Source organism: Haemorhous mexicanus, chromosome 12 (genome assembly GCF_027477595.1).
Source record: "Haemorhous mexicanus isolate bHaeMex1 chromosome 12, bHaeMex1.pri, whole genome shotgun sequence".
NCBI lineage: Eukaryota > Metazoa > Chordata > Aves > Passeriformes > Fringillidae > Haemorhous > Haemorhous mexicanus.
In genome coordinates this window covers 21941601-21957577 of record NC_082352.1, presented here as the reverse complement: position 1 = coordinate 21957577, position 15977 = coordinate 21941601, and the positions used below count along the sequence as shown (strand labels likewise).

General features: G+C 47.8%; 1 protein-coding gene across 6 annotated transcripts in view; it reads right to left on the bottom strand.

The window, feature by feature from the left end:
- Positions 1 to 641: 641 nt before the first annotated feature.
- NFAT5 (nuclear factor of activated T cells 5) overlaps positions 642 to 15977 on the bottom strand; it is a 55371-nt gene continuing 40035 nt past the window's right edge. For 4 of the 6 annotated variants that reach the window (XM_059857609.1, XM_059857612.1, XM_059857613.1 and 1 more), the window contains 8 exons: positions 14422 to 14556; positions 14199 to 14251; positions 13419 to 13551; positions 12846 to 12923; positions 11879 to 11991; positions 8917 to 11341; positions 8016 to 8265; positions 642 to 7184 (listed from right to left, as the gene is read on the bottom strand). In XM_059857609.1, coding sequence (XP_059713592.1) covers positions 8027 to 8265; positions 8917 to 11341; positions 11879 to 11991; positions 12846 to 12923; positions 13419 to 13551; positions 14199 to 14251; positions 14422 to 14556 — 3176 coding nt within the window. In that variant the 3' untranslated portion in view covers positions 642 to 7184; positions 8016 to 8026. The remainder of the gene's footprint in view (positions 7185 to 8015; positions 8266 to 8916; positions 11342 to 11878; positions 11992 to 12845; positions 12924 to 13418; positions 13552 to 14198; positions 14252 to 14421; positions 14557 to 15977) is intronic. The other 2 variants (XM_059857611.1, XM_059857610.1) reach the window with 2 other exon arrangements.

Below are 15977 nucleotides of genomic sequence, written 5' to 3'. Positions count from 1 at the left end.
AGCCTTTCTCTGAGCCTCGAGGAATGAGGAGGCTGGGATGGAGAAGGGGGGAGGATTTCTTGGATCTTGTGCCCCATGGGATAAGCTCCAGAAGGACAAAAGCCCAGGGCAGGGCGTTGTGTCCCACCCTAGCACTGGGTGATGCCCAGGGCTGAAGGGGAAAGACTGTGGTGAAGCTTTGTGGATAAATCTGCTGAAGTCTTTCACAGTTAGACTGTTGGGCACAGCTCTTGCTGCAGTTCCTCCTTAGCCCTGCTGAAATCGTTCAAAGTAAGGAAATACCTGAGAGCAGCTGTGGCCCCTGGTCCTGGGGAGGTCACAGGCTGCAGAGTAGGAGCAGCAAAGGGGAACACTCTTGGGCCTCCCCAGCCCCAGGGCACTTGTAGTGTGTTAAAGCTGCAGATAAAGGGCATTGGGTAAGGCACCCACACATCCTGCTGAGGAGTGGTAACTTCCACCATCTTTGCTTTGGACTCCTGGCCTCACCTCCTGGGGCACACTCTGCCTCTCCCCCAGGGGTCACTGGGGTCCCACACCACAAGTCAGTGTGATTCCCAAGGACCTTTTCCTGCAGCAGCTGCAGCACCCTGGGCACAGCTCTGGACATGCCCTTGGTAAAACCATCACAAGACTTTACAGTGTAAAATGAAAACTTTCATCGTTTATTCTCGACTGCAGCTGTTTACAGAAATATAGTTGCGAGTATACAAATGTCCCAATAGAAGCAAAATATTTTTTTTTTTTAATATTCAACAAGTTATCACAGGAGAGCTAAAAACATAGATGCAAATAAAATATCCCCTCATAGACAAACTGAAAACACCGGGAATCAGTGCTTGGAAAACCCACCTACGAAAGCCATATACACAGAACTGCACGAAGGAGTATCTGGTGCTACTTTCACATTGCAGGACACAGAAGAGGCAGCTCAGCGGTCGAGGGTGCACCCAGAACATCTGGCAGGCAGGGGAGAGCCCACCTGAGGTGCTGGGAAAGAGACAGAGGTTGGAGCTCTGCTCTGTCTCTGAAGGGGTTGGAGCTTAACTCAGCATCAGCTCAGATGGAAATAATTCAAATTGCCTCCTTCTATCCAGAATAAAAAAGCTTCAGGAATGCTGCAGGGGCTGCTAAGGGTACTGGAATGGGATCCCAGCTCTGCAAGACCCAGAGAGCCTCTTCCAAACAGGAACCTGCCCCTGGACACGTTATCCCAAGGGGCAGCCATGGTCCTGCCCAGGGCACTCGGGTCCGATCCCGTTCACAGGGCAGCTCCAGGGCCAAAACAAAGCCAAGGCCATTTACCTGCCAGTGAACACAGGACCCCTCCCTAATCCCAGGTCTGGAGCTGGAATGTGTCACAGAGGGCTGCTGGAACCTGAACAGAGGGGTCAATGAGCAGGGAATCCCTGGGTTCCTTGCCCTGTCCCTACACAGTGAATGTCACTGGGCAATTTAATGAAGTGTAACAGCAAAAATGACAGATCCCTGGAAAAAGCAGAGCTCAGCTCTGCAAACTCCAAGAGAACAAAGGAGGACACTGGCTCTCAGTGTGATGGAGGTGATTTAAGAAGGCCTGTACCAGGATAACACTGATCCACTCAGGACAAATTCCAGTGGATTTGGAATTGAAAGTCATGTTGGACACAATACACATTATTGAATTTATGACCTGATTTAAAGGCTGGAGCTGTGCCAGGGAGGTTTAGGTTGGATTTTAGGGCAAGGTTCTTCCCCAGAGGGTGCTGGCACTGCCCAGGCTCCCCAGGGAATGGGCACGGCCCCGGGCTGCCAGAGCTCCAGGAGGGTTTGGACAGCGCTGCCAGGGATGCCCAGGGTGGGGTTGGTGGGGGTCTGGCAGGGACAGGGGGGGCACTGGGGGATCCGTGTGGGTCCTTTCCAGCTCAGGATATTCTATGATTCTTAGGGTTTAATTCCTCACACAACCTGCAAGAAAGAAATCAGCATGAGTCATGGCAGGTTCCCCACGGACAGAATTCAAGGGGAGCTTCACTGGCTTTCAAGGTGCTCTCTAGATGTTGATTGTTGCACTAATGAATCAGTTAAAAAAAATCAGTTTACAGACTCCTGCTCTCATGGGAATAAAGAGAAATGGCAGAGGAGCTTCCCCTCCCTGACCCAGCAGAAGCAGGGACCTTGTGCTACACAGTCACATGCCACACCTGGGCTGGTGTCAGCCCAGCCCTGGGCAGCACAGCCACCACCAACCCCTGTCTGCACCAGCTGCTGCCACACTGGGATGGAAACAGCTCAGGGGAAGCCCAGGGATGCTCAGGGCTGCAGGAAGCCATCCTCAGCCTGGGTGTCATTTCTACCCTAAACCACATCTGCAAGTATGAACTAAAAGATATAAAACTACAAAAGTGGCCACAGCTGCTTGCAAGCCACAGATCCCAGCGAGGCTCCCAAGCACAGCAAGTTCTGGAGCCATGTCACCAACAGGACCACACGTCCAGGACTGAGAGGTGTGAGACAGCTACTCATGAGTTACTACAAAAACCTCCTACTGAGGAAAAGGAGTATTATTTCATGTTTATAAAAATGTAAATATAACAGTATTGTAATGCTGTGTCTACTATTATTTATATATAATCTGACTCCTCTATATACATATATATAATCCTAGAATATACAGGCAGTGCATATTTACATCCCTATACAGCCTGGGAGAGGAAAAGCCTCTCCTCTTGTGTGACCTCCCCCAGTCCCCTAGAGAATTTCCCAAGTTCCCTCTGGCAGGAGTTCACCCCCTGCTGCATTTTTCCTTGTTTCTAACACATTTACCCCATTTCCAATGCTGACCCTCGGTGCTGTGGCACCACAGCTGGCACAGCTGGTCTGAGCATGAACACAGAGTGCTCACGGGCTGCCACAAAAAATGAAACCAGCCCAAATTAAAACAAAGAACAAACCCAGCATCCCACTGCTGTGTGCTTTTAGCTTCTATAGAACAGTGCTACCCTGAGCCCCCCTAAACACAAAACCCCCCAACTCCCTGAAACTGAGTTTTGCACTAATGAGCAGTGAGCAGTGACCAGAATTTCCTGTTCCTGCCTTCCACCTACAGCTTGGAGCATGCCAAGCAACTCCCTCTCCTCTCTCCTGCTCCCCTCACTCAGATCCATGTCTGTGCTCCCTCTGCTCTCCCACAATGGCCCTGGAAAAGGAACCCAACTGTTAGCCAAGCAGAGGCACAACAAAACAGAAATAAAAATCCATTCAGACGTATTTTCCTTTTAGAAATTAGATTCTAAATCAAAATATCAATGGAAACTTTAAAAACTAACGTTCAGCTTATGCAAGTGAGGAAAATGTCCACTGACACAGCTGCCCAGTAAAAACCTGCTGAGATTATGTTTGACTGCTCACGCCTTGTTTTACCTCAAAATTACATGGGAAGCAGCCACCCTGTCAGTGATTAGAAGAAATCATCATCACTGATCAGAGAGGGGACACCAACTTCAGAACAGACAGCCTGGAATTATTTCTTGAACTAGATTTGTGTTAAAATAAGAGCAAAGCATTTGGCTTACTGCAAGACCAGGCAGTGAGGAGGCAATTAATACCAAACCAACTGTTAATTAAGCATAAAGCACCAGTGACTCCGTGCCAGAGGAGATGTTCAGCTCAAACTGTGCACTAAGTGTTGGCTCCGTGGTGTCTGGGTGGGCTCTGGGCACACTCAGGGTAAAAGCTGAGGGGACACGGGGGGGTTGGCAGCTCCATCTCCCTCAGCTCTCACCTGTGCCCACAAACGGGTGCTCTGGGACCCCCAGGGATGCTGGACTGACACAGACTGGTACCTCAGCATCCTCGCTGTCACCCAAAGGGCCCAGACACGATGCCAGTGCTGCCTGTGCTCCTGGAACACAGGGGTCATAGAGAAGCTCTGCTGCCCAACCTCAAGTGCTCAAAATGCCACAAGTGAATGTTCAGGGCCCTGGTCAGCCACAGACGTGGCTCAGGCTGTGCTCCCTGCCATGACACCCTGCAGCCTGTCCTTGAGCTCTTCTGGGGCTGATCCAACCCCTCCACCCTCAGAGCTGCTGCCAAAGAGCACGCACCAACCGCTGAGCGACCTCTTCAGTCACACAAATACTTTTTGTAACCAAATCACATGTTCAAAGTGTTGTACATTTAAACATTGACCTAAAATGAACAGGTAAATTTAACACGAGGAAAGGAAGGTGTTTCCAGAAGGGAAAACTGGGATAGCACAGCCCTTGGTTGGTTTTTTGTGTATGTTTTTTTCTCTCTTCTCTTCATGAGTGACCTCAAGCACGCCCACAATTCAAACATACCCTTCCCTGGAGCTGTGGCAGGCTTGGGATGAGGTTCTCTTCCGGGCACTCATCCTGTTCCATGGAGAATTGGTCCCTGGTGACTTGGCACTGACCAACAAATGGATAGAGCCCTTGGGAACAAGGAGCACACTGAAGCAGCACGCGAGCAAATCCGTCCTTCCTGTCACTCCTTCCGTGTCCGACGGCCCCAGGTGACACCCAGCAGCTCGTCCTGGGACACAGATCCTGCAAACACCACCAGTTCCTTTCCCAGTGAGTGCCTATGGACTTCCACGGCGCTCTGGACGTTGTTGGGTCCATTGTTCTCAGCCTGAGCAGCCCCACACAGCACCTGGGCACTGCTGGGGGCTGCTGCTTTCATGTTGTGAACCATTACAAGATGTTGGTAATGTTTTGTCTTAGCAGGGGAAAAAAAATAAAATACAGAAAGAAGAAGTCTGGGTCGGGGTTAAAGCAGCTCTGGACATGATGCAGGCAGGGAATTCTTTCTGTCCTGATTAAAATTTCCAACGTTTGAGCATAATCATAAATTAGGAGTTAAAACACAGAGGCGCTAATAATAAAATATTAAATAGGCAATGAGAGTGGAGAAAAGCTGAATGGCTCATTCTGAGGGAAACCCCAATATTTCATATTTTATATAATCCTAAATGCCTCTGGGTTTCCTGGCTAGGCTGTGAGTGAGGGACACACCAAACACAGAGCGAAGCTTCTCGTGGCCAGCTGGACCAACACTGCCTGATGGAATGGCGAGAGATGAACACGTTATTTATGTTGCAAAAAGTACTTAAATACTCAATAAAGACATAACAAACCCCACCCCACCCCACTGTTATCAGACGCCACGTTGTGGTAGAACATCAGACAAACTCACAAATTTACCACAAAAATGTGTGGCAAAAAGAATATTTTATATATATGTATATATATAAATTTTTATATTTATGCCAATGTACTCACTCAGTACAAATAGCAAAATAGTTATACCATTTCCTAAATACAAAATATAGCTTTCCAAAAAAATGAAACACACATTAGATATAAACCATCCAAAACTTGAACGATTGAAAACTGTATTCAAAATTAAATGACCCAGAGCAGGTCTCTTTCTGAAAAGTTCCCTTCATATCGGCAAGAAGCCTTACTACTGAAAACGTAATTCAATGCCTCTCAATGAGAGAGAGAAAGAGAGAGACAGAAAGAGAAAGTGAACGTCGTGACAGACCAACAAACGGGGGAAATCCAGGAAAACCAACGAAAACTACACGGCTCAACTACGCACACGAGTTAAGGGGAAAACACACAGTAAACAGACTCGAGGAACTTAAAAAAAACCATTTACAGACTGTTCCTTTGTTATTTCAAATAACAAAAATGAAGAATGACGTGATACCAGCTACACTCTACCGAGGCGGAACGGGCGCCGCGGGAGCGGCTCGGCTCCGGCGGCAGCGGGAGGAACACGGATCTCAACGAGGCTGTAGTGAGAGATCACACACTGTCTGGAGAGTTGAAGCACCCAAAAAATCCACAAGCCTCACAATACACCTGCACGGTCTGGAGTGGGTTGTTTTTACATTCGGTAACATCAGTCGATGATTTATTCCTTAATTAAACATGACAATCTAGAAACCAGACTTGGGGCTCGGTGGTAGGAAAAGGAAAAATCACTTCAGAACTGCGATGAGCTCCATGTGCTACAAAGATGCAACAGCTTGGGATGAAGTGACCTTTTAAGAAGGCTTAAAAATGATGCAATTTGCCCCCTACTTGGAGTAAAGCCAAGCTGAAGATTTCCATCAGTCACAGCTGGAAGTGGCGGGTTAAGGGGGATTCCTGCAATTAGAAGGTGGTGGAGAAATTGCTTCCTCTCTCCTTACTCCTTGATTATTTGTCAAAGCTTCTACTGACTAAGCAATTTACTGCCAAGGATTCCTAAAAGCTGTTTCTTTAGCTTTAAAGCCAGTAGGATATTTATGTCTTTTTTTTAAAAAAACAAAGTACAAAACTGAGGGAGAGAAGGAAAACCATGGAAGGAATAAAAGGGAGAAGGCTGGTTTGGGAACAGCTCATGAGGCTTCACAGAGCTCCAACCCATCAGTCAGAACGAGAGACACAAAGGAGTCCCTTCCTCAGCCACACAGAATGTTCTTTTCAAGCAGAAGGTGTTTTAGAGAAGATTTTAAGATCAACTGGAAGTTCCCCTTCATTTCTTCATTTTGTAGAGCCACCAAACCCTTGCTCTATATACAGCTCTACGTAACTCCAGCTTCCACAGATGTGGAAAACCGTTAATCCCATTCTCAGATGGGAACTGGTTATTTACAGCAGCAATTCTCTGCTTGGTTATTACAGTTATCAATACTTTCAATTCATTAAGGGTGGGTCTGGCTCTCCCACTCCGTGTCAATCGAGAGATCCCTTCACTGACTGACAGCTGAGTCACGGCTCGGGGCAGAGGCAGCTGCTGTTTCTGCTGCACGAGCTTCCCGAGGGAAAAAAGATATGGGAAGAAGGAATAGCAAGGAAAGAGTAAACGTGGTAACATGGATTACCTTCCAACAACAATAATAACTGACCAGATATGCTTTAAATTCCAAGAGCCCCCACTGTAATGAGGTTCATGAACCCAGTAACAGCCCAACCCCATGCCCCAGTAACACAAAGCATAACTCCTCAGCATTATTGGCACTGTGGAGCCCAGACTCCATGGTCATGGCCTCAGGTCTGCCACTGGCCACGCGTGTGCTCTTAAAGAGGCCACTTTTCCACAGAAGCAATTGGTTCCACGCAGCCTAATCCAGAGTTGGAAGGTCTGAGAGGATCTGGGAAATCGTCGCTTTTTTTTTCTCCATGGAATTTCTGCGTGAGAAAACAAGCAGAAAAGTCAGGCATAACCAACCACAGTCCCCTCCTCCTTCTGTGCAGTGGCTTCATCTTCAGGGTGTTCCTCATGAGCAAGCACTGAACTGGGGGCGAGGAGCAAGAGAAGCTCTGGAGAGATTCCAAACTCCATACACAAACCCCTTTAGATTAGGGAATGATGTGCATCACTTCAGTGAAAACTCAGGGGGGATTTAGGACAAGACCACCCCAAGTTACCACAACCAACACTGGACTCCAGAGTCCTCCTGGTTCTTGGTGCTCATTTGTAGTCAAAGGCTCTTCCCCCTCTGAAAAAGGCACCTTCTAAAAGCAGAATGTCTCCTAGCAACAGCTGATGCTGTTGGCTGTTTCTAACACAGCCTCAGCGTGTGGCACACTCAGGAGCTGCCACATTCCACCACAACTTGTTTTCACATTATGTTATTGTAACCCAGGGGAAGAGTTCAGAACCGTTCAAACTTGAGGTGTCATTTACTCAAATAAGTTTCAAGTTTTTTAACCACAGTCATGTTTCATAAGGTTTTGATCTGCCAAGCTGCCAGTGATCCACTCTCCTCCCTAACAAAGTACCCGACTCTCACGGCAGATGACAAAACGAAGGAAAAATTAACAAGACACAGTCTCAACTGTTTCATACAACTTCTGACCTCTGACTGGTTCTAGTAACTTAATTCTGGTATTATAGTCTTAATTCAGCCTCACTGGTGTTTTAGCTGACCTCTCAAAGCACAGCCACACACTGCAAGGTGTAAATGCACCGAACAAAGCTCCCGTGTGGCAGCAAAGAGCCCAGAGACCCAAACTCACCACTTGCCTAATTAGAAGGAGCCAGCCATGTTGTTCCCCTGGTTCTGCAAGGACACGAGCAGATCGTCGATCTTCTCCATGTTCTGGTTGGTGGCCATGGCCGAGGGCAGCGGGGGGGTCTCGGGCAGCGGCTGGGACAGGAGCGCGGGCACGGCGGGCTGCGCCTCGCCCTGCGCCTGCCCGGGCTGCCCCATGGCCATCAGCTCCTCCGGCAGAGCCGCCGGCCCGGGGGGCAGCAGCTGCCCGCAGTCTGGGGGACACAGGGACATTTCAGTGTCCTGGCACACGCCAAGGGCTCCCACAGCAAAGCACACGGCCCACCACCACCAGCTGTGCACCCACCCTGGGAAAGCTGCTACAGCCTGTTGTAAGCAACACCTGCACCTCTCGCTGCTGGGGCTCACAGGCACCCACAGACCTCTGCACACAGAGAAAGGCTCTGCATCCCACAGAACCAGTCATGGAGGCTGAGTCCAGAGAGGAGATAAGGAAAAGTGCAGGTTTGTACAGTTAAATACACTTTTCTGGACTCTACAGTTTCTAAAATCCTTGCTTTCCTTCAGCAACGTGAAGAGAGGCAACACATATATTGTGGAAACCAAAAGCAGCAAGAGAAATGCTCTCTTAGGAGAGCACAATCGTTCCTAGATTACATATTAGTGAGAGACTCTTCCCTGGGAGGTGGGCAGGCCCTGGCACAGGTGCCCAAAGCAGCTGTGGCTGCCCCTGGATCCCTGGCAGTGCCCAAGGCCAGGCTGGACTTCGGGCTTGGAGCAGCCTGGGAGAGTGGGAGGTGTCCCTGCCATGGCAGGGGTGGGATGGAATGGGCTTTAAGGTCCCTTCCCACCCAAACCATTCCCTGTTTCTATGGCAAGCTCAGCGTGGGGCACTGGTCACTTACTGTTCTGGATGCCGAACAGGAATATTCCCGAGGTCTGCTGGGATGAGGCAGGGGAATTCTGCAGCTGGTTGATGGCACCTCCCGCCGTGTTGTGGAACAGAGGAGCCTGCTGCTGGGGAGGAGAAGCAGTTCCTGGCATTCCTGCCATGCTGTTCTGGGAGGAGTACATGGGGGACTGCTGCAGCTCCGGCTGGCTCATGCTGTTCTGCAGGGCAGACATGGAAGCTGAGGAGATGAAGAGGGTGACTTGTTGCTCTTGAGAACTTGGGGACCCTTGGACCAGCTGAATCTGGGGTGAGTTATGGAAGATGGTTGGCTGCTGTGCTTCAGCCTGGTTGGAGCCAGGATTCTGGAGAGAAGACACTGTGGTCTGACTCTGGAATTGCATGGGCTGCTGCTCCTGATTCATCGAGGCCATGTTGGACTGTGGATGAAAAATGGACTGGCCCTGTTGCTCCTGATTGGTGACCGGGTTTTGGTTTGGATTGAAAATCATGTTCTGCTTTTGGGGGGCCATTGTACTCATTGCATTTTGATTGCTGAACATCATGTTCTGCTGCTGCTGCTGCTGCTGCTCCTGAGATGGAGGGCTGCTCTGGATAGCAACAATCGAATGCTGAGGCTGGAAGATGGCTCCTTGTTGGTTCTGAGGGATGGAGCTGGACTGGATGGAGCCCAACGACACTTGGGACTGAAACAAACCCTGCTGAGCTGGCTGAGTCTGGGGCTGCTCCTGGGGAAGCATGGAGCTCTGGATATGAGAGATCTGCGTCTGCTGCTGGAAAGAAGTCTGCTGTTCAGTGTTTGTTGCTGTCTGAAGAGGAGAAATGGGATTTGGGCTTGTAAAGAATGACATCTGCTCTTCCTGAGTAGCAGGGTTGCTCATGGAACTCTGGGAAAGGAACATGTTGGCAGACTGCTGGTCTTGAGGCACCGAGGAGCTCTGCAAGACACCCATGGCATTCTGTGAGTGGAACATCGGGGGCTGCAGTTGGTCAGAGGAATTAGTGTTGGTCTGGTTGTGGACAATGGAATTTGAGCTATGAAAAAGGGATCCTTGTGTTTCCTGGGATATATTCTGAGTGTCACCAATAGGGTTCTGAGAGTGGAAAAGCTGAGCTTGTGAGTGTGGAGACTGTTGGATGAAACTTCCCGACTGAATCGACATCATTTCTCCACCTTGCTGGAACAGACCCCCGCCCTGCTGCTGAGTCCCACTGGCCTGGACACTCATCATGGTCTTGGTAGATGAGAAGAGATTAACCTGGGACTGACTTTCCCCGCTGTGCTGCATCTGAACCATGGTCTGAAACACAGAGCTCTGCATCTGTTTGCTCTGGCCCGAGGCCTCCTCCCCCTCTGCAGAGCTGGCCGGCTGGAACATGGCAGCGCCGCTGTTGGACACCGGCTGCTGCGCGGGGGCGGCCGCCTCGCCGCCGGACACCCCCGGGGACGAGGAGAACAGCTCACACTGCATCTGCATGTCCTCACTGCTGGACAAGCCACCCATCATGTGAGAGGCCTGCTGGTACACCGGGGACTGCTGCAGGGCTCCGTTCCCCGCCGTGCTGGAGGAGAACAGATCCGACTGCATCTGCGTGGCCGCCTGGCACATGTTCTGCTGCATGCCCATCACCATGGCCGCCGACGTCTCCATGGCCTGCTGCTGCTGCTGCTGCTGGCTGGACAGGGCACCTTCAGGCTGGGAGTGAACGCTCTCAGCTCGTCCGGGCAAAAGGTTCTCCCCTCTGGAATGCACAGCTGTGTCTGAGGAGGAGAACATCCCGGGGTTCACGCTGCTCTGTATCTGGCTGACCTGCTGAAAGATATCCGCGTTCAGCTGATCTTGGACATCCTCGCTGCTGTCTGAGCCCGAAAACAAAACGGAAGATAACTGCTGCTGAGCTTCCAGAACCTGCTGCACCAAGTCAACGTTCCTGTTGCTGCCCGTGGCGGTGTTGGTGGGGAAGTTCCCAGCCTGGAGCTGCTGGATGGTGTTCTGGAGCTGACTCACGCCGCTGGCCGACGAGAAGATGCTCGAGGAAATCTGCTGCTGCAGGGCCTGGGCCGGCTCCGAGAGCGTCGGCTGCTGCTGCTGCGAGGCATCGGTCAGCTGTGACAGAGTCACCACCGTGCCATCCGACTGCAGCACCTCCCTGGGCTGCGAATCCCTCGTCTGGAACTGCGCAGCCTGCTGCAGCAGGGCATCGCTGTTCTGCAGCTGGCCCGGGGCGGACACTGCGGAGAAGCTGCCGGGCTGGGAAATGTCCTGCGTCTGGATCGTGCTCAGGGTCTCTGGGTTGTACACCTTGGGCTGGATTTGCTGCTGGTTTTCACTTTCAGAAGGTAAATGGGAAGCAGAAGTTGATATGCCAGACATGCTGTTTTCCAATGTTTGCTGAGTTGGTCCAACCACATTTGAAGCCTGAAAAGAGCAAGACATTCGGTAGTTTATAAACTTACTGGGGGTATGCAAATACAATTTCCCAAAATCCCCCATGTCCAGGGAAGATCAGAGGGAGATGTGAGATGTGAAACCCAGACACACCCAAATCAGCAAACAAATGATCAGCAGTGGAAATGCTACTTCAAGGATGGAATCACAGCATAATTCAATGAAAGCAATGCTAAGAACTGATTTAAAGAATGTTCTTACAGTAATTTACTAGCTCTGTGTCACAGGATAAAAATCCCCATCATAGGGTCACCAACCCATCAATCTGTCTGAGGGGGGGAACCAGGTGAGTTATCAAAAGAAATTGTGTGTTTCACTCAGGCTCTGTGATTGTGTTGTGCCCAGACTGATCCTGGACATGGATGGCACTTTCCCTGTCTATTACTCATCTCCACTGCTAAAGCATGGACCAAGGAGCAGATGTAACTCAGAGTCTGCAAGCTGCTGTGCTCAGCCCCGCCCCCAAACTCACCTGGAACATGGGGGGAGAGCATTTTTTGCACTTACTTCCATTGGAGCCACATCTTCGTTCTTGATCATACTGCTTGGCATGAGTGGAGTTATCAAGGCACTAGGAAGAATGTTCACCTTCTCCAGGTTACAGCCCGTGGCCTTCACTGCTGCAACCACAAACAAAACCAGAACAAGAGGGGCAATGGTAAAACCATTCCATAACTCCCTTTAGGTAAATTACAGAATTACTCTTCAACGTAAAGCAACAGATCTCCACACCCTAAGCAAATTTAAACCTTACAGTAAGGGGGCAGTAAAATTTCTGCACATGTGTACAGAGTGAGGAAGGACAGAACAGACCAAGTACATACAGCAAACAAAATTCTCTGACCTCTGGTTCAGAGTCACCCTGGAGCAGAACAGGTACAGGGATGAAGCGTCAAAGAGGAGCTGACACAGAAACCCCCATGAGAGGGTAAATTCAGATTTATGGCATCAATTAACTGAGGACATGAAGGAACAGCAACAGCACGTTGTGTGCCAAGGAACAGCAGCTGCTCTCCTGGAGCAGTTGGGTCTTCCCTCAGTTAAGCTCCACACTAAATTAGATGGATGTCAGGCTTACCCTGTATATTAGTTCATATATTTGCTTAAATTAACATTACACAGTTTCTAATTCTTTGTATTAACTGTAATCCTAGGCTTTTTTTTTTTATTCTTCACTTGCAAACAGAATAAATAAAGATTAGACTGCAGAGCCTGAAAATTTTTTTTTAAAAATTAGTCTTATTTTTTGCCTTCTTTTTTTTTTTTTGTTCTATATTAGCTTGTACTAAAACATACTGATAGAAATATTGTTATAAAGTAAAAGTTTCAGAGTCAGAAAACAAACCTCCCTGTAAGAATAGGGCCAGATTTTATAAGCACAGACTTATCACAGGATGTCTGATTCATTTCACCAAATCTGGGTAGGAATTCATAGTTAAATTATTAAGAACAATGATAAGAATCAATTTAGTACCTTTTATAGCCTCTTCAAAAGAACAATGTTGGGCTGGGCTGGAGATTTCCTTCTTCACATTAACATTCAGAGTCCCAGCTGCCGAGACAAAACACATTGAGAACTTCCTTACATTAAATCAGCAAACAAGCCAAAAAAACACAAAGGAAACCAAAACAATTCCTTATAGCTTTAAGAAATTCAGGTTCTTTGAAACCCACACAAACCTTTGCACTGTCTATTGTGATACAGATAAATAAATAAACTAAAATACATGAAGTAGGCAAATTGCAGCTTTCCTCAGGATAAAGCCTGCTGGGATTTCTTGGTTATTTGGTGCATTGTATGGGATATGTTGATTTTTTATCCTGCTCGGCTTCATTTTGATCCTTAAACTAGAAATGGATGCTGCTGTATAAGAAGAGCTGTCACAGGACAGCTGGAATTCGAGGTATTTGGCACATAAACGAGAAAAGCAAAGTGTTTAGATTTTATTATTAACAGAGCAGCACTGGCCAGCGAGAGGGGCTTGGGAAGATGCAGGTTGCTGAGCAGGTGAAAAGGCCCCTGCTCCCCCCAGGGCACCCCCCACACCTGGCTCTGGAGTGTAGGTGAAGGGCTGCACGTCGTGAGATCTGCCAGCGTTGGTCACCACGTAAATTCCCACTGAGACAGCTGAAGTGATTTGCTGGTCGTGATATGGTGGCACCTTCACAATAAGGTGATTCTGCAAGGCAAAAGGATCACATTTTCCTACTGCTGGTCTTAATTCTCCCTACTTACAACAAAAGACAGAAATAGGCTGATAAAGCACCACAAATAAAAGCTCAGGGCACTGGGGGCAATGCACATGTGGGATACTGCCCTTGGAGGTGGGACCAGCACAGCCCTTTCCTGACACCATTTGCAATCTAAGAGTCCACAAAGACACTTATTTGTGTCAAAAAGAATAAATATTCTGTAAAACATTTCGGAGTGGAACAAAAATTCAGCCATTTATAAAGGCTATGCTGTACACACAATCTCCTTCCATGGAAAACTGCTGGGAAAACTGAATTAGGCCTTTTAATTCCATTGTATGTAAGGGGAAAGATCTGCTCAGCAAATCCACTGTGGGATCCGAGCTCTCAGTTAGACACTGAACAATTTCACTGGTGTAAACCCCAAATTATATTCCACCAGAGTCACAGCAGACCTTACATGAAAAAAAATAGTATTATTTCTAGATATGCACAGAAAGAGGGAAAGGCTTGATTCATTTTTTCTTTGGAAACAGAGTCAGTGTCTTTTTTAAATTAAAAATATAATTATAATAATAGTAATAATAATAGTGATAATAGTGGTTATAATAAAAGTAATACAGTAAAATAATACCTGATGAAATAATTCCATGTCAATTTCAGCTTCTGCCTTCCAAGAATTCTCATCTAAACAAAAATTAAAAAGCCTAGGTTAGTGCACATCCTACAGAGCAATTTGTTTCAGTGCCTTCACTCTGCTCCTCAGTTTGCTCTCCCCAGCTGAGCTTTACCCAGCAGTGAATCCCCAACCCCAGGCTCTGCTCAGCTCCCCAAGCCAGCCCTGCTTTCACACTAACCAGAAACATTCTCTTGGAAAATCACTTTTGTTCCCTTTAGGAAGTTCTTGCCAATCAGAAAAACTTCCTCTTCACCCTTCACTGAACAGCTGTGGAGACTTTTCTTTAGGATCTCTGGGACTCCTGCTGGCTGAGCTGCAAGGGAGAAAAACAGAGTCTGGAATCAAGAAAACATCAACATCCAAACCAAACCACTTTTACTTACAGGGTTATGAAGGAAAAACTAAAACTCCTGGGCTTCCTTCTTTATCATGCATTCCATGACAAACTCTTCAGAATATAACCATTTCTATTATTTCCTCACCAAATGTAATGAGCTCACAGAAATCACACTTCACTCAATGATCCACTAATAAACTTTTTCCTTTTCTCCTGCACTTACTAAATCTTCAAGACAAAACTCCCAGTGCTGGAGCCAAAGCTCAACAAGTGCTCAGAAGAGAAGGAAATGTGGTTCTGTAATTCCTGGTGTAGAGTGATTTCCAGAGGCATCAACCCTTACACACACCTGAAGCCTACATGCAAATTCAGCCTCTGGGTTATAAAACTTCACTTTTTTGTGAAGCTTATTTTGTTCTGCTCTGCAAAAGAGCAGAAGGAGTGATTCCCCTATTACCTGGGGGGGCTTTACACATTTTTTTTTTTACATGTCACAGTTTTCTGTCTGGTGCAAGAACTAACCCAGAGCTAGGAGCACCCTGGTGTCCCCTGGCAGGGGGTGGAACAGGATGAGCTTCAAGGTCCCCTCCAAATCCTTGCAAGACTCACATCTCTGGAGCTGGGAATTTTAGCAACTTGAATCAAATAAACAAGCCAAGAGGATGTGATTTTACAGATACACATGCCTGGATGCCCCTGTGCCAGAGGTCCAGGTGATGATTTATACCATTCTTGTCATAAACTGCCACTGCTGCAAACCATTCCTACTCTTCTTAAACCTTAAACCAAACAGGCCCACATGTGCTAAATACAACTGAGCTAAATGCAGATGTGCTAAATGAGTAAATGAGCAGACAATTTAAACAGAGATACATTTTAAAATAATGTGTTTTGACACGTTCAATATAAAATAATTCTGGTTTCTAACAGAGGTTCCTCAACCACCTTTTCTCCTCACACAGCTTCCAGGGCACACACCCGGACTCGTGTTTCTGCACTTGCCTGGCCCACTTTGAGTGTTTAATAACAATATTCTCTGGGCTTACTACACAGCAGAACATACATCCTCTACCACTCCAAATTATTTAATGACCTTTCAGAAAGGATTTTTCTACAACTCTGGCTGCAGGTTCCCAGGCAACCGTTACGCAACGACTGAATGTGCTCAAGGCACATGAAAAGAGTAACTGGATTTAGGTTTGCTAACAAGTTAACAAAGCCTATTTAAAACACAGCTCTCAAATAAAGAGCCTGCAGCTCCTTAATGCCTTCTCTATGGTTTCAGGAACATTATAAAACACAATGTGAACAGGCTCTGATGAGTGCAAACGCAAACCTTGTTGTGAAGGTACATTACATACCTGTAGTAAGGTTTATGCAGCAAACTAACCCAGTGT